Source organism: Thamnophis elegans, chromosome 15 (genome assembly GCF_009769535.1).
Source record: "Thamnophis elegans isolate rThaEle1 chromosome 15, rThaEle1.pri, whole genome shotgun sequence".
Lineage (NCBI taxonomy): Eukaryota > Metazoa > Chordata > Lepidosauria > Squamata > Colubridae > Thamnophis > Thamnophis elegans.
Window position 1 is genome coordinate 45,862,589 of NC_045555.1, and position 26,775 is coordinate 45,889,363.

General features: G+C 38.9%; 1 protein-coding gene across 1 annotated transcript in view; it reads right to left on the reverse strand.

The window, feature by feature from the left end:
- The window catches only part of PLCE1 (phospholipase C epsilon 1), a 122,149-nt gene extending 99,814 nt beyond the window's left edge, over nt 1–22,335 (reverse strand). The window contains exon 1 of the mRNA XM_032231696.1: nt 21,552–22,335. Within this exon, the coding sequence (XP_032087587.1) occupies nt 21,552–22,265 (714 nt within the window). The 5' untranslated portion in view covers nt 22,266–22,335. The remainder of the gene's footprint in view (nt 1–21,551) is intronic.
- Nucleotides 22,336–26,775: the final 4,440 nt, after the last annotated feature.

Here is a 26,775-nt window from a genome sequence, read left to right on the forward strand (position 1 = left end):
AAAACTGAAGATATGACACAGCTGCAGAGAGCTTTGTACTGCAGAAGAGAAAAGAAATTGTAAAAAGATTTTTAAAAGAGTTTCCTACGGGCTAGTTTTACACATTACACAAAGCTACGGTGTGACTTCAAGGTGTTGGTTATTACCTTTAAAGCCCTGCATGGCTTAGGACCAGCATACCTGCGAGACCGCCTACTGCCACACTCCTCCCAGCGGCCGGTGAGATCCCACAGGGTGGGCCTCCTCCAGATGCCGTCAGCCAGACAATGTCAGCTGGCGGCTCCCCGGAGGAGGGCCTCCTCTGTGGCTGCTCCGACCCTTTGGAACGAACTACCCCCAGAAATCCGGACCTCACTCACTCTTATGGCCTTCAGAAAAGCTGTCAAGATCTGGCTATTCTGGCAGGCCTGGGGCTGTTGACCTCATTGTTGAGGTCCAGACACAACTGAAATGAATGTATCTGTGTTGTTTTTAACTTGTCTATTTTATTTTTATTTTCTTTTATTGTTTTTTTTTCTTTCCCCTCTCTGTAACCCGCCCGGAGTCCTCCGGTATTGGGCGGCCTATAAATAAAATTAAACTTGAAACTTGAAACTTCCTTGGATATGGCTTAACGTGGGGCAGAAAACTAGACAATCGTATTTTAACAATCACTTATTGTGATTTATGAAGAATTATGGTAAAAAGGCAAAACAGGTAAATTGTTTTAGCAGAAGAATCCTGGAGACTTCTGGGAAGATGAATTTAGCATCATTCAAGCTGCATTACAATATAATGAGTTAAATTATATGAGTCAAGGTTGACTCAGCCTTCCATCCTTCCGAGGTCAGTAAAATGAGGACCCAGATTGTTGTGGGCAAGATGCTGACTCTGTAAAACCACCTAGAGAGGGCTGGAAAGCACAATAAAGCTATATATAAGTCTAAGTGCTATTGATATTCAATTCAATTCAATTCAATTCAATTTATTAGATTTATAGGCCACCCAATCTCGGAGGACTCCGGGCGGCTAAAAATATTGCTAAATGTGAACAATGTTAGAGGCTGCATAAGCTCTTATTGAACATGTATACCAGGGGTGGGTTTCAACCAGTTCGCGGCGGTCCCTGCGAACCGGTTGGTCGCCGAACCCGGAAGTAAGTAACTTCCGGGAACGGCGAAGGGCATGCCCGCCCGCCCGCGGTCCTTACCCGGTTTTGATGAGTTCTGCCCTTCCACACATGTGCAGGACACATACAGCGCCTGCGCGATCGTCCAGGAGCAGCTGGAGCGTCGCGCAGACGCTAGTACGCATGCGTGCACCGCGCGCGTGCACGAGGACGCCACCGGCCCCGTTCCAACCGAATTGGTTGGAACGGAGCGAGAAACCCACCCCTGATGTATACCCCTAAATATCTTAACATTAAAACAGAATTCTAAATACCAGATAAAACCATTCCACAACAGAGGATCATAATTTTAATTATTTTATTTGGGTAGCAACATAAAACATCAAAGGTGTATATAGGCTACCCAAGTATTAAGAATCATCGTAGCTGTTAGTTTATTCAGCAAGTATCCATTGCATTATGTATTCATCTATTCTGCTTAAAAGTGTGGCAAGAAAAATTGTTGCACTAAAGATAATACCATAGACCACAGCTGTTTTGTTAAGAGAAACATTATTCATGTTAAAATACCCAAATCTAATTTTGTTCTTTATGAAAAAAAACTACTAAAGCATCGTTGTCAAAAAGTCATCCAAGAATTTTTCCAAAAGCCACATGAAAGGTGTATCCTTATTACAGATCACTCCAGAGGTACCAATGTGCAAGCTTTAGATTTCTCCAAAACACTTCATCAGGAATTAAATTAAATATAGAAAAAGGGAAAAGACAGGGAAAAAGATGGCTAAACTTCATTAGTTAATATGCCAAAGGAAAACATTAATTGCTCATAATATCATCCCAATGTTCCATGTTTTTCCAGGTTTTTTGCCCTATTACCTTTAATCAGGGAGAGTTTAAGATGAAAAAACAAAAAAATTCCAAAATGCATACTTCTAATTAATACAGTGCTATTCACTATGTTTATATCAGAACTGTTATGATTACCTTTAAAAAAATATAAAACTGTAGTAGTAGCAAAAGGGGAAGATTACAATTCTGTAATGGTAACTAAGCCACAAAATTTGGAGGCTGAATTTATTCAGACTGTCCCACATTTAAGTATGCTGCAGCATTCTTGAACTGCATTTCACTTTTTAAAAAAAAAATTCCAAATTTATATTGAATTAATCATTCCTAGAATATCTCCTGAGCTGGCTAAAGTTTCATTTTCTACGGTTTTCTCAAAATATTTGGATAACACAAGTGATTTCAAATTGCTACGCTTTTCAAAATGTTAATATTATGCAACCTACGAAGTTGATGGCTTTCTTGCATTCAGTGTTTCTTAACTACAAAAAGAATCTGGTCTGCAGAAGCAGGAGACTATAGCTTGCAATCATAAAGGGAGACGACAAGGCACCTGTCTCCAGAACGCAGGAATTTCTCCAAATGTCTCTAAAGAATGTTCCTCTCACCTTTTTAAAAAAACAAATAGGATCTGCTTTCTACATGGAAAAGGAATTTGATTAAATTTAGGTCAGAGAAAGGTAAATAAAGTACATTTCCTTCTAGAGCAGTGATAGCAATAGCAATAGCAGTTTTGAAAATCTCTTCTGACTTCTGTACTTAACTAATGTTTATTTTTCTGAGTTTTCATTATTAAGCCAACTACTATCTGAGACTTAAAATACATTTGAAAAACTTCAGCCAGATATGCTTGTAAGAGCCGAGGTGGCGCAGTGGTTAAATGCAGCACTGCAGGCTACTTCAGCTGACTGTTATCTGCAGTTCGGCTGTTCAAATCTCACCGGCTCAGGGTTGACTCAGCCTTCCATCCTTCCGAGGTGGGTGAAATGAGGACCCAGACTGTGGGGGCGATATGCTGACTCTGTAAACCGCTTAGAGAGGGCTAAAAGCCCTGTGAAGCGGTATATAAGTCTAACTGCTATTGCTATTGCTATTGTATTTCCCTGTAATATCTCAAGGACTCCAAAGAGAAGTTTGCACACTGTCCTAAACATCATTTGATTTTTACAGGTTCACAGGTGTTTCTTAGTAACGCAACAGTGTGTATTTGCCTTACGTTTTCAAAACAGAAGAATATCTTGTAAGAATCTCTTTATTCTTCAATTTCAGTATCAGTTAAAATCAATTAGATAATCTTCAAGTGCATAGAAGGTGTGTGTGTGTGTAGAAACCACATAAAGCTTATATATATAAAGAGGAGAAATCACAAAAATATTATAGCTAGATTTGTAACTCTAGCAATGTCAACTATTCACTACCAAGCATTTCTCCAAAGAGGCAGTATTTGCCCTAAACATAATTCACATCACGAAATTCTGTTACTGCATTAGCATAAATTATGTAAAAGCAGGTTGATAACTTTAAAGTACAATTATTTCTAATTATTTCATACTGAACAGCAGAAAGTTAATGTCTCTCCAAAATCTACACAGCCTTTTCACTGTAGTTTCCTTTTCTCAATGGGACTGTATTGTTATCTGGTTAGTGGGATAGATGTTGACTTTACTATATATAGCCCACAGATACTTCCAGTTCTTTTCTGGGTTATAATTCTAGTCTTTACTCCTCAAACATTTCTAAAACTTGCAAGAGTTCAGAGATAACATGAAAAAAACAATGCAGAGAATCTAATATGCAAAAGAGACACAGTATCATAATTTGGAAAACTGAATAGACAATATGCTTCTATTTTTCACATTCATAGCAGGGGTGGGTTTCAGGCGGTTCGCGGCGGTCCCCGCGAACCGGTTGGTCGGTGAACCCGGAAGTAAATAACTTCTGGGAACGCCGAAGGGTCCATCCGCCCGCCCGTATTTCTTACCCGGTTTTGACGAGTTCTGCGCTTCCACACATGCGCAGGACGCATACAGCGCCTGCACGATCCTCCAGGAGCAGCTGGAGCATCGCACAGACGCTAGTACGCATGCGTGCACTGCGCGCGTGTACGAGGACGCCGCTGGCCCCGTTCCAACCAAACCGGGGCGAGAAACCCATCCCTGGTTCATAGATATAGTTATCCTAATCCTCCAGAATAATTTTACATGGAAATCATGCATCCGTAAGACCACTTCAAACTAACACAGCCGAAGCAATAGTAATGCAATATGGGTAATTCTCGACCTACGTCCACAACTTGGATCAGGATTTCTGTTGCTGGTTGTTAAGTAAGTCACACTCGATTTTCGGACCGTTTTTTTCCCATGGTTGTTAAGTAAATCATTCAAGCAATCGAAGTTCGCCTGTTTTTTTCTTACTTCCTGTAATTGATTTCTACAACTTGCCTATATATGACTCTGTAATACCTTACTCAATATGGTAATAGTAATAGTATTCGATTTGATACTATTTTCTTTGCATGCATTCCAAAGGACAGTTTTATTTTGTGAAATAAATTGAGCATTCTTTCGGAATTCAAATAGCACAATGATAATTAGCTATTTAAAAGTAGAGTTTGAGATGTTTTTGTTCAAAAGAATCCATCATAATATGCACCAGAAATTTATACTTTTAATACATCCATTGCAAACCTAGCCCTGGTTTGAAATTTGGCACTTCTAGGAGGCATGTAAACATTTAGTAGTATGGGTTATTTATTATCTCACTATCATAAGGAAGGGATCAAAATCCAGATTTATCTGAGCTGTCTCCAGATTCCACTTCCTATTTACAAAACAGACACATAGACCCACCCCTAAAGAGCAGCCATAGAGTAATTTCCATGGTCAAATAATTCGCAATCTAAATCCTGCTAAATAAATTATGTCAGTGTGACTTTCTGGAATCCAAGTTTTTTTTTTTACAAACATGCTATATCATGGGATTTTAATAACTATGAGGAACTCTTATCAGCAGTCTCAGCATTCCATTCTGCTGCATTCCAAACCAGGATGTCAACCTAAAGTTCACAGCTTAATTGTAATTTGTTATGTGAGATTTTCCTTCCAATTATAAATTTAGCAAAATGAATTTACATTTATAACTTATGTGTTTTAATAGACCCAGTTCCGTTTGGCACATGGGGAACTTTTTTCTAAGTGCAAATTATTTCATGACCTGGACTGAAGACAGTGGTGGGTTTCAAAAATTGTTCGAACCTACTCAGTGGGTGTAGCCTCCTTTGTGGGAGTGGCTTGCCGCCCATGTGACCGGATGGGAGTGGCTTGCCACCCGTGTGACCGGATATGAAGATGCCGACGACACTTGTCAGAACCACCTTAAATTACTTCACTCACAGCACTGGCATGCATAAGAATAGGATGTAAACTTGTTTTTTAAAAGGCATCTTTGGTTTGCGTTAAAACAACTTCAACACACGCAATGTTCTGATTGCACCACAAATGCAGTAGTCATCCTTACCTTTCACAGAGTCACTGAGTTTTAGAAATAGGAGCATGATAGTGTAGAATAATCATCTCCAAGGACCAGTGGTGGGTTTCAAAAAAATTTGGAACCTCTTCTGTAGGTGTGGCCTGCTTTCCGGGTCCACTGGTGGAACCTCTTCTAACCGGTTCGGTAGATTTGACGAACCGGTTCTACCGAATAGGTGCGAACTGGTAGGAACCCAGTGGTGTAGGGTTTCCGGCCTAAGCAGGTAGTTGGACTAGAAGACCTCCAAGGTCCCTTTCAATTCTGATATTATATTATATTATATTATATTATATTATATTATAATTTATTATATTATATTATATTATATTATATTATATTATATTATATTATATTATATTATATTATATTATATTATATTATATTATATTATACTATACTATACTATATTATATTATATTATATTATTATATTATAATATAATATTATTATATTATATTATATATTATATTATATTTTGTATTATATTATGTTATATATTATTATATTATATTATATTATATTATATTATATTATATTATATTATATTATATTATATTATATTATATTATATTATATTATATTATATTATATTATATTATATTATATTATATTATATTATATTAGTATAGTATAGTATAGTATAGTATAGTATAGTATAGTATAGTATAGTATAGTATAGTATAGTATTATTTATACCTAAAGCAGCCAGATTGTTTTTTCCATAACTTTGCAAATTCCTTTAGATTTTTTGAGAGTCTCCCGTAAGACCTTTTCATACACGGATGAGCTGAATTTCTGAGACAGCAGAAAGGGAATGTAGCATCTTTCCAACTTATTGTTTCTTCCAAACAAATCAAAATCCAATTCAGTTTTTTAAACAAAAAAACTAGCATTACCAAGAAGCCCTTTGACTCTTTTTCTTGAACATTTCATTCTTGCGTATCTATTGTTTTTTTTAGATCTTAGAGCAAATTTCAAAGCATGACCATTCCCGATCACCAATGGAAGTCAGTTGCAGAGAGGGAGGTCTCCGTAAATTGAGGGAGGAGGAACCCACAAACGAAGACTTTTATCAGACATACATAAATAAAACAGCATGCAAAGATCCCATGCTGGCTGCTAATATATTTAATCAGTTTGCAAATCTTCAAAGTTTGCTTTCTTTCCATGGGACTTGCAACAAAACGAAGTCCTATTTCTAAGTGTCAGAGCAATGGCCATCTATTTAATAACAGGCGCTTCCATACATGGACAAAAAAACATTGTTTTCAAAGTTTCCACTCAAGCCAGATGAACCCTTCCTCAGCAAGATTAAAGTTTTCCCACTGAAGGTCATCTGTACAGCTTAACATATTCCTAATTTCAATCATTTGTAGCTTTGTAAAAATGTATATAGTTAATTCTGTGAAAGATTGAAGCCACTAACACCAAAATTCTTATTCAAGCAAAGCAATAAAATTATAGCACTTGATAACAGGTTGGGTAATGAAGGGAAGAAGGTTCTTCTATGACAAGTTCCTTCATTCATTGTTCTTTTTTTTAATATTGAATTTTTAAAAAAATATTCCAAGCTCTTTCTCTGTACACACAGATAATGTGAAGCAACCAGATAATTCAATGAGTTGGCAGATTCAATTTGCTTCCCCCCTATTTGCGCTATCGGCTAGATAAAGATGTAAATTGACATTCACAATTTGAATTTAAAACGGAATAATAATTTGGTCTCACTAGAATCATTCATAGTATATTATATTACATTCAATTTATAATCCCTAATACAAGCACATTTCTATTTCATTAAAATAAAAGGAATTTCAGCATTGCTACATATGCGATGACAGCTTTATAAATATATTAAAATTTTAGAACATACCTGAATTTGTTCTCACTTAACAAGTAAAATATGCTTTTAAAGTGTAAATTAGACACTAACCGAGATAAAATATTACAGATAGTTTCTGCTATGGCCAGTAACAATATCAACGGTTTATAAGAAAGCTTTTCTGAGTTTCCCCACTGGAGTTCAATGTCATACAAGGCATCACTCTCTGAATTTAAAACATCTGGCTTAGGGCCAGGAGAACAAAAATACTTTATATTAACTTCTCTTATTCTCTGGAGACTATTACAGAGGCGGGAGCTGCAACTGAGACATCTATGAGATTTATTTTGCTTTATAAGTGTTAGTTTTAACTAAAACTTTTGTATATGTTACAACTTGCTTGCAAAACTTCATAGACACTTCTATCTCTCTAAGCTATATTGATATTGGGGCAGGGGTGGGTTTCTCGCCCCGTTCCAACCGGTTCGGTTGGAATGGGGCCGGCGGCGTCCTCGTGCACGCGCGCGGTGCACGCATGTGTACTAGCGTCTGCGCGACGCTCCAGCTGCTCCTGGACGATCGCGCAGGCGCTGTATGCGTCCTGCGCATGCGTGGAAGGACAGAACTAGTCAAAACCGGGTAAGGACCGCGGGTGGGCGGGCGCGCCCTTCGCCGTTCCCGGAAGTTACTTACTTCTGGGTTCGGCGACCAACCGGTTCACAGGGACCGCTGCGAACCGGTTGAAACCCACCCCTGTATTGGGGGTACACCCCTATTATGACAGCTCATCAGAAACATAAAACTGAACTTCAGGGAAACATGGGATGTAGTTCTTAAACAGCTTTTTTTAAAATAGGGAATTGCTTATTTAAACCAACTCTCTTCTATTTTAACAGATATCAGTACGGGTAGATATAGGCTGGCGGACCTAATCAGACACACTCACACAAGACTTAAACTACTTGTAGGACTAAGGGAGCTAATGCCCTTAATAGGGCAAAAAGAAAACTATTAACTACTTTACTACTAGCCTTCTTATTCCTTATCAAATAACAGGATGTGTAATGATTGCAATAATATGTGACTTTATTTTCAGAGGAAAATTAAAGAGGGCTGAGGAAGCTGAAGAAAGTTCTTGCTGTTCAAGAAATTTAAACAAACCACGTATAATCAGTAGTGAACTACTTCTGAATGATAGAGATAGCATTGGTCAGCTTAGTTTTTGCAATATTAGTTCCCTTTGTCCTCAAAATTGGTAACGGTTCTAAGTTTCTGCGCCTCTCTTCCACTCTGTTTCTCCTTTATTGGACAATTACACCTCCACTAGCTGCAAAGTAGTGCTAAAATATTTATGCAATCCAAATAAAAGGGCAATATTACTTAACATTGGTGCCTTAGCAGTGAAATAAAATCTATTTGCAGACCTGCTCTGGAGAGCTAAACTATTTTCCTATTGTTGATCCTTAACACCATCTTCTTCATGCTAACTTGTTCAAAACAAGAACGGTTTATTTTTCCATAACTGGTTACCTTATTTTATTTTCATATTAGGGCATTTCACTGTAATGCAGGCTATCTGGCATCTATCTATTCTGGATCTCTGGATCTTTCTTTTTGATTTCACAAACATCTGCCTTTTTCTCTGGGTCTCTTTTAGAAGTCTTAGACCTCCAATCAAATGTAGCTTTTCTCATTTGAATCAAAATCCTGGCAAATTTAATATCTCAAGTAACTTTTTGTTGGTTTTATCGAATTACAGAAATAAAAAAAACTTGTTTCATTGTCTATTATGTGTGTTACTTTATATGGCATTATAATAAACTTACGATATACTGTATGCAATTATGTATAAATACATGTCACATACACACATATGCAACCACACGCACACAAGCACGCACACAGAGACCATCTTTTCTTCCAAGCACTTTTAAGTTGTAGCACAAACTAAGCAGGTAGCAAATACAATATATAGGTTGTAGGTATCATTTTTTTGATCGGAGACTTTTGTAACTAAATGCACTTCAGTAGAAATTGAATACTATTAACAAAAAATCTGGCATATCGGGGAGTAAGCTAAGTTTAAACCTTTTAAATCATTATTTATTTCCACTGTGCACATAAATTGAAGGGCATTTAATCAGGTGAGTCTGTACTTACATATTCAAGCGGAGGTTTTGCGATCTTAGAAAAAAAAAATCAAACCCTAATTCTAACAGGTTTGTATGTTCATTCCATCCGATTCGAAATAATATACCAAAGACTCAAAGAGAGCAGAGCGGAGCTGAGTATTGATGTAGTATTCATCCATCCCTATCTTTTATTTTTAAATAACCAGAAACCTATGCAATTACTTCACTTCATAGGTAAAGTTTCACAGGACAGTTGGTGAAGTCTTTAGAAAATCCCAGTCAAGTTTACCAATATAAAACTCAAAACAAATTCAGGAACAAAAGTTCACATTAAAAGCACAGTTAATATATTCTGATAGTAAATAAGGTGTACTTTGCAATCTATTTATCCATTTATCTTATCAACACCTCCTTCCTTGGTAATATGCAATTGCCAGCAATGTAGCTATGGCCAAATTAAATTTTTTAAAAAAGGTTTTCAAATAGTATGCCCTACTCATCCTTTTTGATCTTTCATGGTGATATTTGTCAATTATTTTAATATTCCTTTATATTGTTAACTGCCACTTGCTTAGACCAAAATAACAGAAACTCAAGCAGAGTTCTCATTCAAAGCTGACATCCAGTGAAACATATGTGGCAAAAGGAAGTTTTCTCCATTTAAAAAAACGTAAGAACTTGTTTTATTATGCCCTGCTTGAGAACTGCCAATTGCATTTAAAATAGCAAGCAGTTCAATACATCAAAATCAAATTATTATTTTTCTGTGATGGCTTACATTGTTAAAATTACAGTGTATATTAAATAGTTCCATATAAGTACAGTGAAATAAGACTTTATATTAATAAACTGCAATAAAAAGTAATTTATGGTATAAAAAGTCATTATAGAACAAAGCATTTTTTTCACTGTCAGAAACATACAATACTGAATTAATAAAGAGATACTTCTAAAAGCAGCTTTATTCTGAACTCATAAAAATATTCAACATTAGTGCAAGAGTCAAGCCACAACTGTACATTTAATTCCACCTAATGTTTTCTACATTACTAGAATTATTAAACAATGCCTCATCTAAAGGTTTCAAAAACAAGACAGTAAATTCCAAAATTGCAGTACTGTAATAAAGTTACTTTCCAGCAAACATCTATAAACAAATAGCATTAATCTGATTATAAACAATAAACTGGCTTTTAAAATCCATGACCAACTTGCTAAAGAAATCAATACATAATCATTAATGGGAAGCTAACAATAATTATGCACATATCTAACAAATGTGGTTTTCAGCACTTAAAAGCATGGTTAATGTGAAATCGTTCTGCTGTTAAATTGTAAATAGTCTTTGGAGAACATATTGCTATCACGCTTGGGGAAAAGAAAAGTTAAATAAAATCTTTTCTCAGTGAATATGCCATACCTTTTCCACTTAAGGATCCAAAGCTCACTTATCCAGGTCATATCAACTTGAACCCAATGCTACATTGAAAGATGGAATGCAGAAAAGCCATACGACACATACACACAAAATCCAGAGGAGCCAACTGTGCTCAGCTCTGCAGGATGACAGTTTGTTCCTGTCTCAAGTAGCTGTGCCTAAAAACCCTGTGGAGAAACGAGTAACGTGGTGCCAAATCTTAATCCCTTTGCTGAATTTCACATGCTCCAGCCTCACTCCAGTTCCTGCAAAAAAACCTATTTCTCTAATGGTCATTTATTTTTAAAAGCACACCAAAAATTCTAGAAGCCTTTATGGAACTGGAACTGAATCCTTCTTAGCATATATATATTTCCCCCCCTGAATGTTACATGTTTTACTGATATGTTTACACATTCAAACATGTTAGCATGTTTGCTGGAGCTTACATATTTACACGGGCAAATTCAGTGTAGAAACTTAAAAGAGTTGAAATACATTGGTTCAGATTTACCAGTACGTGCTGTGAATTCTGCAGAGCACCGTCTTTTCAAGAAACTTAGATCTTCAGAGTTCGGCTGAATTATTATATATAACTCTATACTATTATTAGTATGGTTCAAAGAATTAAATATGGTTAAAACAGCGAAAAGACTGTTATCCTAATTAGCCTAATGAAAGAAAGAAAAATGATGTAGCAAAACCATGCAAACTTAGCAATATGTCTATATCTCATCAAAATATTGATAAGGGTAATGAGTGAATTTGAGCAAGTAATAGAAAAATAAAACTTTCCATTTCAGGAAGACAGAAATATCTGAATATATTCATAAAATCCAAGAATCTCATGAGGTATCCTTTATAACACTCTCCCTTTCTGCTTATTTCCCCCAGCAAGTTGATTCCAAGATATTTAGGAATATAAAATTAGTTAAGGGGCCGAAGGGGCGCAGTGGTTAGGGTGCAGTACTGCAGGCCACTTCAGCTGACTGTTATCTGCAGTTCGGCGGTTCAAATCTCACCGGCTCAAGGTTGACTCAGCCTTCCATCCTTCCGAGGTGGGTAAAATGAGGACCCGGATTGTTGGGGGCGATATGCTGACTCTGTAAACCGCTTAGAGAGGGCTGAAAGCCCTATGAAGCGGTATATAAGTCTAACTGCTATTGCTATTGCTATTAATTAAAAATGACTTTGCAATCAGTCACTTTTGGCTGAATTATTGGAATGACAAAAAGAGAAAGATGTGCATTCCTTGTATCAAAAGTGACCAAGTATAGTTATAAAGAAAAGCACTGAACCTAAGCATTTTGACTGTGCCCAACTGAGATGCTATTTCCTGAAAGTTAGAGCTAATCATTCAAAGTCTTGTAGGTGTACAGAAATAAATCTCACTAAATTCAGTGGAACGTATTTCTAGCTAAATGCAGAACATATTCATGTGGAATAGTTAAGTGCTAGATTAGTAGGGAGACCCAGATTCAAGTCCTCCCTCAGCTATGAGAGTACTCTGGAAAACTTTCTTTCAGTCTAATAGCAATAGCAATAGCAGTTAGACTTATCTACCGCTTCATAGGGCTTTCAGCCCTCTCTAAGCAGTTTACAGAGTCAGCATATTGCCCCCACAGTCTGGGTCCTCATTTCACCCACCTCGGAAGGATGGAAGGCTGAGTCAACCTTGAGCCGGTGAGATTTGAACCGCTGAACTGCAGATAACAGTCAGCTGAAGTGGCCTGCAGTACTGCGCCCTAACCACTGCGCCACCTCGGCTCATAAATCCAGTCATGTTGCTTGATTGCTCTAACTCAGTGATGGCTAACCTTTTCAGCACTCAGTACTGAAAGCGTGCGCAAAAATTATGTGCCCATAATGCAATGCCTGCATGCCCCCATGTGCCCCCCATGCATGCATTTGCTCCTCCTGGCATGCGCCACAACCCCCACATGTGCACAACGCCCCACATGTGCGTCCTGCCCCCACGCATGTGCACACGTCTCCCGCATTCCCCCTTCCCCCCGTGCATGCGCAGCAGAAACCTGAAACCAGCTGGCTGGCAGGAGGCATGCGCGCATTTGTGGTGGAGCTGAACTGGGGCGGCAGCTCGCGTGCTTGCAGAGAGGGCTTTGCGTGCCACCTTGGCTCTAGCATCACGGCTCTAGCTGCTATTGCTGAGGCTTCTGTTAAAATATATTTAAGTTTTATTATACCATTATATCTCTTCCTGAGCTGAGGTGGTGCAGTGTTTAGAGTGCAGCACTGCAGGCTACTTCAGCTGACTGTTAGCTGCAGGTCGGCAGTTCAAATCTCACCGGCTCAGGGTTGACTCAGCCTTCCATCCTTCCAAGGTGGGTGAAATGAGGACCCAGACTGTGGGGGCGATATGCTGACTCTGTAAACTGCCTAGAGAGGGCTGAAAGCCCTATGAAGCGGTATATAAGTCTAACTGCTATTGCTATTTTTTCAGTAAAATGTCTTGACGGTATCTTGGCATAGAATTTATCTATTTTATACAGAAAGTGCAAAACATGAATAAAATACTGTCCTAAAAACATTTGCAAAATAGTAAGTTATAGAATTGATCTTACTTTTCCTGCTCTTCCTCTCTCCAAAAGTATATGGAATAGACCTAATATGTACAATAACAAAAATTAAAGCATTGAAAAATGCTTCCCCCACATATGGAAATGAGGGGTATTTAAAATTACTACAGTAAACTAAAAGATTGTTTGGCAAATTAAAGAAACCTCAATTATGCACCTAAGTATAGAAAGAAAAAAAAACTAGGATGGGATAATAAACCACAGAATTTCTAGTGGTGCAATATAGAACAGTGAGGAGATATCACAGAGAAGTGGGCCCCTCTTTTATTGCATATAATTTAATATAATTTCCATATTCTTATTTTAAGGAAATGCTTTTCTATATAAATTTAGCTGCAAAGTAAATATCTGAAAGTTTTAATCAAGTCTCCACCTGCTGGTCAACATGTAATTTCAGTAATGCAAGATACAGAATAAAAAATTTTTTTTAAAAAAAAAACAACCCTATAATTATTAAAATACATGGGAAATAAAATACAGAAAAAGTCTAATGGATTTTAATGTTAAAAATAAAAATGAATGCACAAATGGAGGAAGCTAGAAACATTCTTCAGGAACAAAGGAAAATGTATACTGATTTCTTATTATCTCTTCAAATTTAATTTGAAGTTCATCACTTCAAATGTAATTTTATTACTTTAAATTTAATTTTAGAAACTACCCGGATTGCAATTCTGAATATATCAACCTACACATCCAATAAACTCCATAGGATTTGTTCTAGCACACATGGATTTTAGAGATTACTGGAACAATTTTTTTTATTTACAGGGTGTCAGATAAGATTTGCTTTTTGTCTTTTAACCAGACACAATTATATTCATTTTTTCTCCTCTGATCATTTCTTCTGTGTTTCCCCTTTATAAAATGCAAACAGGAAAAACTATAAATATGTTGAGAATCAAGGGATGATGCAATCTAATTATTACATATTTTCAGCTACTACTCCAGAAAGAAATACGGAAAAAATAAAATCTGACTATACCTTATGTCCTAATTTGATTATTAAAATGCTGGAAGTATTTTTGTGGTTCGGTTCTCTGTTGCTTAAACATGAAATGTAGAGATACATGGGAGCATTTCCCAGTTCCGTGTCACTTTGACAAAAGCTGTGTAGTAATAAAGAGACATATTCCCGAAAAAAAAAGCTGTGCAGAAGGGATCTTTCTGCCAGCAATGAGAATCAATATTCAGCACAGCAGATACGAAGAGCTGAAATTGCATCTTCCCAAGGACTAAGACTGCATACTGTATCTCGGAGATAAGATGTCTGGAATTATATAGACCAGTGTTTCTCATCCATGATAACTTGAACACGTGGGTTGTCAACCTGGTCCCTACCGCCCACTAGTGGGCGTTTCGGGATTCCAGGTGGGCGGTAGCAGGGGTGGGTTTCAGGCAGTTCGCGGCGGTCCCCGCGAACTGGTTGGTCGGCGAACCTGGAAGTAAGTAACTTCCGGGAACGCCGAAGGATCCACCCGCCTGCCCGCATTTCTTACCTGGTTTTGACGAGTTCTGCGCTTCCACGCATGCGCAGGACGCATACAGTGCCTGCACGATCCTCCAGGAGCAGCTGGAGCATCGCACAGACGCTAGTACGCATGCGTGCGCTGCGCGCGTGCACGAGGACGACGCCGGCCCTGTTCCAACCGAACTGGTTGGAACGGGGCGAGAAACCCACCCCTGGGCGGTAGGGACTTTGGAGGTTAAAACCTCCTTTTGAGCGAGTGGGCAGGAGCAAGCGCACACATCAATAAACCAATGTGTGCGTGCACGCAAACAAGCAAACACGTGGGAAGAGGGAGGGGAGGAGTGGAAACTGATAGCAGGGACAGGCAGATAAGTTTTGTTATCTTATAAAATAAAGCGGAGCAGAGCAGTTGCAAAATAGGAGAAAGAAAAGTTATAGGCAGGAGAGAATTGTTGTTGGCTAATAATAGTAAGTGGGCTAACTAGCTCAGCCTTAGTTTTGTACATTGCCCTAAGGAAGGTAAAAAAAAAGGAGATAAAAAGGAAAAGATTTAAAAAAAAATAACAAAAAAGGGGAGAAAAATAGAGAAAGGGGGATAAAATAAAGGAGGAGAGTAAGCAGTGTTTAGTCTGGCTCATAAATTAAGTTTTGTTATCTTATAAAATAAAAGAAAAAAATAAGTAAAGGAAGAAGAAGGAGAAAATTAAAAAGGGGAAAAAGAGATCCTTGATATAGTGAAATACTATAAGAAAGGTAAAGAAGAAGAAGGCAGGAAGAGGAATTTTGTTTTGATGGTGACACTTAATAAAAATTGGCACCTAATACATGGTGGTTCCTATTTTACTACTTGTATTTTTACATGCTTTAGAACTGCTAGGTTTGCAGAAGCTGGGACAAGTAATGGGAGTTCACTCCATTACGTGGTGCTAGGGATTCGAACTGCTAACCTTTCTGATCGACAACCTCATCATCTTAACCATCATGTGATGCCTCTTTAGTATTCCATTATTGTGCCTATTGTCAATCCTTGACTTGCAAAAGGGCTCTGTCTTTTTTTTACTTTAGGTCCATTCTTCCAATGCCTAAATTTCGAGCACTATGAAAAGTACTCATATATTTTGTTCTGTCCCCCCTTCTTCGCTCGCTCACAGACGACAGTCAGACAGACTTAAAAGGAAATAACTTTATCAGTCCTCGGCTCACGCTGGCTGCGAGCCCAAAAATAAACATAAATAAAGTCTCTGGCAAAAAGGTTACGCAGCAGAAGGCAAAAACAAAGAGCTCTTACAGCAAAACCAGGTTTACAGAAAGAAAGCAAATCACTTCTCCAAGTGTCTCTTCAAATCAGGGTTACAAAAAGCAAATCACTTATCCAAGTGCCTCTCACAAACAAACCACGACCGATGAACGACAAACCATGAACGAACGAATGAACGTTGACTCCTGCAACCATCCGTCCTTTTATCACCACACTAACGAGCCCCAGCTGCACTGTTATTCCTGCATCCCGACTCAACTCACAGCAAACTTCTGCTGAGTCACAACATATTTACATTACAATGCTAAACTGTTGTGGCTGCAAGAAGGAAATAGAAGCATTTGTTTCTGTCTTAAATGAAGTGGACAAAGAGATGGGTTTAAATAGTAGTTTGATTGCACCGCAACATAAAGCATGGTGATTTGTGATCCAGGCTGGTTTGGATGGAAACAAGAAACTGTTTACTTTAAATAGAAACAGATGCTTCTGATCTCCTTGGATTCAGTCCAGGGCTAGGAAATAGAGGAAAGCATATTTATACAGAAGGCAATTGATGTTTACATCAAATCACATTACATTCAAGTGTCAAGTCGAATGTTCAAACTAACTTTCAGAGAATGCAAGATTTCCCTAGTTCTATATTCTACTTTCCCCTAAAAGCTGGATGGTTTATCTTATCTCTCTTCTTACCTAAACCTTTTGGCGTTATTTTTAATATGTAAACAATTATGAATATCTTAGTATGAAGTAACCACTCTTAGCCTCTCTTAGTCTTCCAAACAAAGAAAAAAGGGGGTTAGTAAGAACATTAAAAAGGGAAATACAGAATAATTTATTTAATGCTGCAATTATGCATACAATTCTTCCCTAATCTCTCTTAAAATATACACATCAGAATATCAAATATCTATGATCTCAGAACATAGCAAACCTGCATTCATCAGTGTTGCCACTAGATGGTGCATCCATTCCATTAAAAGCATTAAGTTGTTTTTTTGCACAGCAGTTTAAGGACTTCAGATATAATTTTATTTTTTATAGCTATGTGTACCAAACTACAGCCGAAATATTTTTCCACTCTTAAAACCTATAAAACCTATAATCCTAATCACAGGATTTCCATTAGTTGTTTATGATAATTAAAGCTCCATCCCCCCCCCCCTAAAAAATAGAGAAGTTTTTAGACACTAAAAGGAAAAGATAAAATCAGATTGTTTCTCATACCAAATTTTTGGCTAATTATTAGCAATAGCAATAGCAATAGCAGTTCGACTTATATACCGCTTCATAGGGCTTCCAGCCCTCTCTAAGCAGTTTACAGAGTCAGCATATCGTCCCCACAGTCTGGGTCCTCATTTCACCCACCTCGGAAGGATGGAAGGCTGAGTCAACCTTGAGCCGGTGAGATTTGAACCGCCGAACTGCAGTTAGCAGTCAGCTGAAGTGGCCTGCAGTACTGCACTCTAACCACTGCGCCACCTCGGCTCATTATTAACTGTAGGCCAGTTCTAAGATTAATGTGGATATGAGAACTAATAATTTATTAAGTAAATTAAGTAACATGAGACCAATTTACAAGGATGGTTTATACATTTCATTATATTCTTTTTTTCTAAGGCCCTATCAGCCTTAGAACCCTAAGTTTCAAACACCAAAGCCTCTTTCACACAACATTCTAAACTATTTTTGATGATGATGATTAATGCGCTCTACATGGGGCTGTCCCTGAAGAGTGTTCGAAGACTGCAGTTGGTCCAGAATGCAGCCGCGCGAGCGATATTTGAAGGATGTTTAAACAATTATAGTCGAATGAAAATGGAGGTATGATGATAATAACATGTATAAATATTTGAGTTAAAATACTTGAGTTGATATGAATTATGTTTGTTGACTGTGGAAGAAATGCACGAAAGCCTTTTTGTAACCAACTGATACACTTTCTACAGTATGTAAAGAAGGATGTGTTGTGTTTGTTTTGAAAATTAAAAATAAAAAAACTTTTATTAATAAAAGAAAGTGAATTATCATAAGGAAAGAGCGACTACATTCCCTAGAAATTTGCAACACCACAATCTATATGATAAATTAAATCACCTCACTAATATTGACTTTCTACTGTATATGTGAACAAAAACTGTATTGCTATCCCTATCCTTCAACTATAAAATCAATTTAGTGTTTTCTAAAGTGGGAACTGACCTATTTAGATCATAGGCTAGTTTTGGTTAAAGTAAATGAATGAATGAATGAATAGAATCACTATTAAAAAAAGATTGAAGTAGAGAATGGAGGGACGAAGGAATGGAAAGGAGTGGAGGGTAGAAGAGAGAGGAAGAGAAGAAGAGATAGTAGGAGAGGAAGAAGAAGTGTGGAGGAGAGGTAAGGGAAGAAGAAAGAGGTAAGGAGAGGTGGGTGGAAGAGAGAGAAAAAGAAGAAGAGGAGGGAGGAAGAGAAAGAAAGAGAAGGAGAGAAGGTAGAAAGGAGAAGAAAGAGGGTAGGAGTAGGGGAGAGGTAAGGGAAGGAAGAAAGGGATGGAGAGGAGGAAGGAAGGAAGTAGAGAAGGAAGGGAGGGAGAAAAGAAAGAGAAAATAAGGTGGTGTCATAGCAGGTGCGAAGGATGGTAAACAAAGCATTTCAAACTATACCTTATACCCTTTTAAATGGAATAATAATAATAATAATAATAATAATAATAATAATAATAATAATAATATAAGAATGGCAAAGAAAAAGAATGACTATGTGAATGTATACCTATAACTGTATGTAAGAGAATAAATGACAGTAAAAACATAAAGCACAATATAGGTAATTAATACTTGATCATAAGTAGCTAAGTATAAATAAATAAAGAATTGTACATAAAAATGGATAACGAATAAGGAGATTATGAATGAAAGATAGAAATGTATAGAAGGGAAAACACTAACTGCAAAGAAACAGATTCGGAACTGCGGTATGATATACGATGGAACTTATTGTTCCTATGTTGTTTTTAAGTTATGTGTTTGTTTCTGTTGATGTGTTTATGTGTTTAAAATAAAAATTTATTAAAAATGATAAAAAAAGATTGATAACATTCTTCCCATATATTTAGAGCTCTTATTCCATCAAATGTCTTAAGTAGAACTAAATATTATATGCAAAAGAAAAGCAGAGTTACTACTAAGTAACTCTAACTAACTCTAAGTAATAGCCCAAATGAAACACTGTCATCAGTGTTTCTGAGTGTATTATTTTTCTTAAAACGTCAGAGAATTTGTTCAGTTCACATTGGACCAAAAAAGGGTAAATTATTAGCTTGAAATCTCCAATTTAAGTGGCTTGCTTTGAAACGTTAATGGTTTCTCTTTTGTTCTTAAATTGGAAGTAGAACTCTAATACAGTATCTGCAGCATGCTGTGTACTATTTATTGGTACACACTTAGTAAGACTGTGTTAAATAATCATGTTCTTTTCTCCTACTATGTGACCCATAAATCTCTCTAAGTAAGTTCACTGAGAAATTTAGACAAAGAATTTCCTCACTGAAGAGAAGATAAATTCAGTGATATACCAAGCCGAGGTGGCGCAGTGGTTAGGGTGCAGTACTGCAGGCCACTTCAGCTGACTGTTATCTGCAGTTCAGCGGTTCAAATCTCACCGGCTCAAGGTTGACTCAACCTTCCATCCTTCCGAGGTGAGTGAAATGAGGACCCAGATTGCTGTTGGGGGCAATATACTGACTCTGTAAACCGCTTAGAGAGGGCTGAAAGCCCTATGAAGCGGTATATAAGTCTAACTGCTATTGCTACTGCTATTGCTATCACCATTTGTAATCTTCCCAGCAGGTTTCTGACAAACAAAACCACTGAGGGAAGCAAGATTCATTTAATGACAGCGTGATTCACTTAACAAGTGCAATGATCCGCTTAACAACTGGGGCAAAAGGTCAGAAAATGGAGCAAAACTCACTTGGCAGCTATTTTGCTTAGCAAATGCTAGGCTCAATTGTGGTGATACGTAAGGTGACCAGATTTTCAGATTGGTAAAGAGGGACACCTTTGACCGGGGGGGGGGGCTTGATTACAATTTTTATACGGAGGAACAAAAATTTTCATACAACGCAAAAATAGTATTGTAATTTTTTTTTATTTCAACATAACTACAATTTGCAAATATAAATTGTAACTGTTGCCAAACATCAAAATTTTGATCGCGTGACCATGAGGATGCTGCAATGGCCGCTAAGTGTGAAAAATGGTCATCAGTCACTTTTTTCAATGCCATTGTAACTTTGGTCACTATACCACCTTTCTTGCCACAGTTCTTAAGTGAATAACTGCAGCTGATAAGTTAGTAACATAAGTGAATCTGGCTTCCCCATTTGACTTTGTCAAAAGGTGATTATATGACCCCAGGACACTGAAAACCATCATAAATACGAACCTGTTGCCCAACATCAAAATTTTGATCGCGTGACCACGGGGATGCTGCAATGGTCGCTAAGTGTGAAAATGGTCGCTAAGTGTGAAAAATGGTCATCAGTCACACGGGAAAAATTGTTTTAAAGCGTGACCGTCCCGCCATAATCGGGATGTCTGGTCACCTTAGTCATACGTTGAGGACTACCAATATTTTTCACCACAAGAATGAGCTAAATATTTGGATAACGGTAGACTAAAATAACATCACAAATTGGTTTTTAAGAATTAAGAATGTGTTCCTTTGGTTTCTAATAAACCAATTAAGAAACACTGCATTTCCCTATTTTACCTATCCTCCGCGAGCTGCACTGGCTACCTATTAGTCTCCGAATCCGCTTCAAGGTGCTGGTCGCTACCTATAAAGCCCTACATGGCATCGGACCTGGGTACCTGAGAGACCGCCTCCTGCCGATTACCTCCCTCAGACCAATTAGATCGCACAGGTTGGGTCTCCTCCGGATTCCATCTGCCAGCCAATGTCGGCTGGCGACTACCTGGGGGAGAGCCTTCTCTGTTGCAGCTCCGGCCCTCTGGAACGAGCTCCCTGTTGAGATCCGGACCCTTACTACCCTCCCGGCCTTCCGCAAAGCCACCAAGTCCTGGCTGTTCCAGCAGGCCGGGGGGAGCTGAGAAGCATCTACCTCCACAGAAATTGTGAATGTTGGTTTTGTTTTTAATATGTTGTCTTTGTCTCGTTCCCCCCTTTCCCTTGTCTTTTGTGAGCCGCCCGGAGTCCTCCGGGAGTGGGCGGCATACAAGACAAATAAATAAATAAAATAAATAAATAAATAAATTTACTTGGCTACATCACTGAACTTCAACGGCTATTTAAAGAGCTATTTAAAAAATAAATTCTGCATCTCCCAGCCACCATATTCCGAAATTGGATTTTAAAAAGACACTTACCCCATTCCATATAGATTGCAGAAGGTAATAATATAACGCCTGGTTTATTGAAACTTGTGCGATCTTTAGCTGCTCTGATATAATCCCAGTGTTCCTTAACTCAGCATGAATCTTCCATCGAGCAACACAATTCCAAGCCACGGCCCCTATGTGCCCTGATGGTAAAGTCCTTACAATTGCTCTGGTTCCAGTGTAAACTGATTTCTTAATCTCCTTATCGTTTTTGCAAAATCTTCTTATTAATAAGGTGGAGCGCTCCTTCTTACTCCGGGAAAATCTTTCCTCCATAATGTTGTTGGCGGTGCAGTTATCAAAATGGCCCGGAAGAGATTTGGAAGGCATCCTTCCGGTAAAATTGCTACTTGGGAGACTTTGACTTGAGCCTTCTACACTAAGTTTTGGAGTTCCTTTTTGGAAACACAACAATCTATCCACGGACGTATCCGAAGAATCGTGGAGTTGTCCAGTTTGACTCCCACAGGACGGCAGCTCCAGATAATTACAAGCGCAGCAGGCAGTGGAATCATTAGTGCACGACACACAGTCATTCCAAATTAAATTATTACCCAAAGTATGTCCACTTTTTGAGATACTATTGGCCTCTTCAACGTAACTGGCATTTGTACGTCCGCTTTCCTTTTTGTTGAGGGAGGACTGGCTTCTTAACGACTTCATTTGAGATTCATCCATGTTTAATTGAATTTCAGAATACATGACTCTTCGCAGCGAAGAAGGAATTCCAGTGTCTGAATATTTCTCTTTCTTTGGAAAAGAATCATACAGTTTATATAATTGATTATGTATGGCATTACTCTTCTGAACATCATAATTTATGTTAAGGAATTCCAAAGCAGCAGGAATAAGTGTGCCACCGTGCCAGGCATTTTCTCTATCAGTCATTTCTCTGGCATCTGCTAAAATAAAAAACGCCAAGCAGTATTTCCTAGCAGGATCGTCTTATATCAAGTTACAAAAAAGAGCTGTGTATTTGATTTGTCACTTCATAACTGGCACCTATAGAGCTTATTTCCATTATTTCCATTCGGAATGGCAAATATTGGCCACAAATGAACTGTAATATAAGTAAGCCTATTTCTTTGGAAAACAAGCTGACCCCATCACATTTTTAAAATGTGTGTGTATTTTTCCTCCAAAGCTACAGTGTGATGAATGTTACCGATACAAAACATACAGTTGTGTAATTAAGAGTCTCCCCAAAATTCCAAGCACTTGGCTGGTACAGAATATAAATTACAGTGAGTATTTTTTTGGAGCATGACAGTATTAAAACTTGTTTTCTTCCAACAACTGATACTTCTGTAATAGAATATAGTGGTGTTTTCCCTCTTGTACACGTCACAGGAGAACAGAACTGGAAAAGGTCCTTGCTTCCTACGTCATGCAGCTTCCAGGTGGTTTTCTGTAAGAAAAAAACACAGTGTTAATGATATTAAATTACATACTCATAAACCGTGGCATGACAAAACCGCGCTCGACTAAAGCGCGCCCGATTAAACCGCGTTGCTGACATCATCAACAGGGCGACAACAGCGAGCGCGGAGAAAGAAGGACGCTTTAAATAGCGCTTTGAAAGCAAGCCGATTCAACTTAAGGTAAGGGTTAGGTTTAGGGTTAGGGTTAGGTTTAGGGTTAGGTTAAGGGTTAGGTTTAGGGTTAGGTTTAGGATTAGGTTTAGGGGGGTTAGGTTTAGGGGTTAATTTTAGGTTTAGCGTTTACAGTGTGCTTTTTTCTCCGCGCTGTTGTCGCGCTGTGATGACATCAGGTACGCGGTTTCGTCGAGCGCCCTTTAGTCGAACGCGGTTTTGTGGTGGAACCCTCATAAACATGTGTTCTGACCCCCCCCCTTCTTCACTCGTTCACAGACGACAGTCAGACAGACTTAAAAGGAAATAACTTTATCAGTCCTGGCTCACGCTGGCTGCGAGCCCAAAAATAAACATAAATAAAGTCTCTGGCAAAAAAGGTTACACAGCAGAAGGCAAAAACAAAGAGCTCTTACAGCAAAACCAGGTTTACAGAAAGAAAGCCAATTACTTCTCCAAGTGTCTCTTTGAATCAGGGTTACAGAAAGCAAATCACTTATCCAAGTGTCTCTCACAAACAAACCACGACTGATGAACGACGAACAAACGACGAACGTTGACTCCTGCAACCAGGGCGTGGCACCATCCGTCCCTTTATCTCCAGAAGATGACACTAACGAGCCCCAGCTGCATTGTTATTCCTGCATCCCGACTCAACTCACAGCAAATTTCTGCTGAGTCACAACAAACATGTAAGCTGACATCCCCAAGGAACTTCACCCATCAGCCCAAAGATGGCATCAGGCAGCACGGGCAGAGAAACTGCTACGCAACAGGGTAACTGTTCTGACTTAGGCTTCACAAAATCACGAAGCAGACTCCGACAAAACCCCTTTTTATTAAGCTAATGTGAATTCCTCTCCTTCACATCCAGCAAAGTCCCGGCAAGCAGTCTTTCAAGGGTGAATTTACAACCACAGACCTTATCAAGCTTGGAGAGCTGCCAAGCCGATATCTTCCACCTTGAAGAGCCGAGGTGGCGCAGTGGTTAAATGCAGCACTGCAGGCTACTTCAGCTGACTGCTAGTTCTGCAGTTCGGCTGTTCAAATCTCACCGGCTCAGGGTTGACTCAGCCTTCCATCCTTCCGAGGTGGGTGAAATGAGGACCCAGACTGTGGGGGCGATATGCTGACTCTGTAAACCGCTTAGAGAGGGCTGAAAGCCCTATGAAGCGGTATATAAGTCTAACTGCTATCGCTATTGCTATTCCAAATGCAAAGTTTTACAAGAAAATCCTTGGCAAGGAGTCTCTGAGAGTCACAAACAAATCTTCACACTAATTAAGCGAACTAATTTTCTTCTGCACTCCCCTTTCGCTCCTCTTTATTCCCTACAGGAAAGGCCTTTCACTATCCCCCTGGGCCTTTACTCCCGAGTTGAGCCTTGTTCCTTAATTGTTCCCTTCCCCCTGCAGCTCTGCGCATGCGCACATCGGGAACAGGCTCCAGCTGTTCTTCTGCCCCACTGATTTCCGACTCCAAAGGCAGCTGATAACTGTTGGATGGCCCCATCTCTACCTCCGACGCAGAATGCTCATCAGAGCATTCCCCAGACTCCAGGACTGGCCCATGTTCTTCCCCAATCTCCTCACTGTCTGAGTCTGCCACCAGCTCGGTGCAATAGAACCAACTGACCTCTCAGAATCGGCCTTAGAAGTATGGTGTCACATTGCTTCATTCCAAGGCAGCACCCCTTACAATCCCAACTCTGTCCCCCTCCCTCCAAATAATAACAGTTTCCCTCATTTTGGGGGTCAAATCTGAAAGCAGACTGGGCACAAAGGGGAATCTTTTCATTGTTTTGCCAGGTCTTGGTGATGTATGCCAGCTCCATTGCAGAGGTGGGTTCCTACCAGTTCGCACCTATTCGGTAGAACCGGTTCGTCAAATCTACCGAACCGGTTAGAAGAGGTTCCACCAGTGGACCCGGAAAGCAGGCCACACCTACAGAAGAGGTTCCAAACCTTTTTGAAACCCACCACTGGTCCTTGGATATGATTATTCTACACCATCATGCTCCTATTTATAAAACTCAGGGCCTCTGTGAAAGGCAAGGATGACTACTGCGTTTGTGGCGCAATCAGAACATTGCGTGTGTCGAAGTTGTTTTAACGCAAACCAAAGATGCTTTTTAAAAACCAAGTTTACATCCTATTCTTATGCATGCCAGTGCTGTGTGTGAGGTCATTTAAGGTGGTTCTGACAAGTGTGTCGTCGGCATCTTCATATCCGGTCACATGGGCGGAAAGCCACTCCCATCCAGTCACATGGGCAGCAAGCCACTCCCACAAAGGAGGCCACACCCACAGAGCAGGTTCGAACAATTTTTGAAACCCACCACTGGTCCATTGTCTCATCAATGGTGATATATAAGGTGAGATAAACTTTATTAGAAATCCATCCGTATGAAGTGGTGCTAGGTGTAACTCACCAAATCTCTCCATGTGCAACCCACACTTTGCCTCATCATTTACAGGGCCTTTAACGAGCTGGGAGGGAGCACCACGATGGAATGATATTTAAGACTTGGTCAAACCTGCCAATCTAGCTCTCTATCTAAATTCACATCTTCACAGCACCCGTCCCATGCCAGTCCCAGATTGGAAAATAAGAAAGGGAAAATAAGGTGGTGTTACCAGAGGAGGAAGGGATGGTAAACAAAGCAACCCAAACTGTATATTATAACCTATTAAATGAAATAATAAATGTATAAGAATGATAAATGTTAAAACACCTGTAACAGCAAAAAATGTCCCGTGTTTCGCAAAAATGGGCCCCTTTTTTGTCAAAAAAAAGGGCATGGATAGCCTTTAGGAGGCTTATAGAGTGCTCCTGGGGCTGGAGGGGCAAAACTGAGCAAAAAACAGCCTGTTTTTTGCTCATTTCTGCCCTCCCCAGCGCCAAGGAGCTCTCTGAAAGCCTCCTAAAAGCTATGCACAGCCATTTTTGTGAAGGTGGCAGGGTTTCGGGAGGGCATAAATGCTGTATTCAGTGTATAAGACGCACCCAGCTTTTCAGCCTCTTTTTTGAGGGGAAAAGGGGGCATCTTATACTCTGAAAAATATGGAATTTGCCTTTTGCAATGAAATCACTGCTAATGAAGTATAAAGAAGATATACGTAATGAAGCGCACAGGTTGATATTTCTGCTCAGAATCTTTAACATAAATTTCTAAAGTAAAAAGAACTTCCATTAAAACATTTGCAAGCCAAGATGTTGATCAATTGGCATTCAAAGAAATGAGTAGCAAAATTAGTTTTGGCAGAGCATCTTACAACTACTGATTGGATGAAGGGAAAAGCTCTTAATTTGCAGCCCCTACCAGACTATAACAGCTGTGAAAATAATATTCTTTCTCTGAAAATAGCAGCAGTGGTGCTGCGTCTTGGTATATGTTTCTCAATGTTTCCTCACGTGAGCTGTGTCATATAATATAGCTAGATTCTTTGGAGGAATCGGAAAGATTGTACCTGTCATCAAATATGTGTTCCCTTTAGGCAAATATTCATCAGTTATTTGGCTGGGAATTTTGGAGATTATATTTCAAGGCCAAGGCTACAATCCTGTATAGATATATCAAGAAATGTCTTTCTGGGGCTTAATTCCAGCTAGGCTTGCAT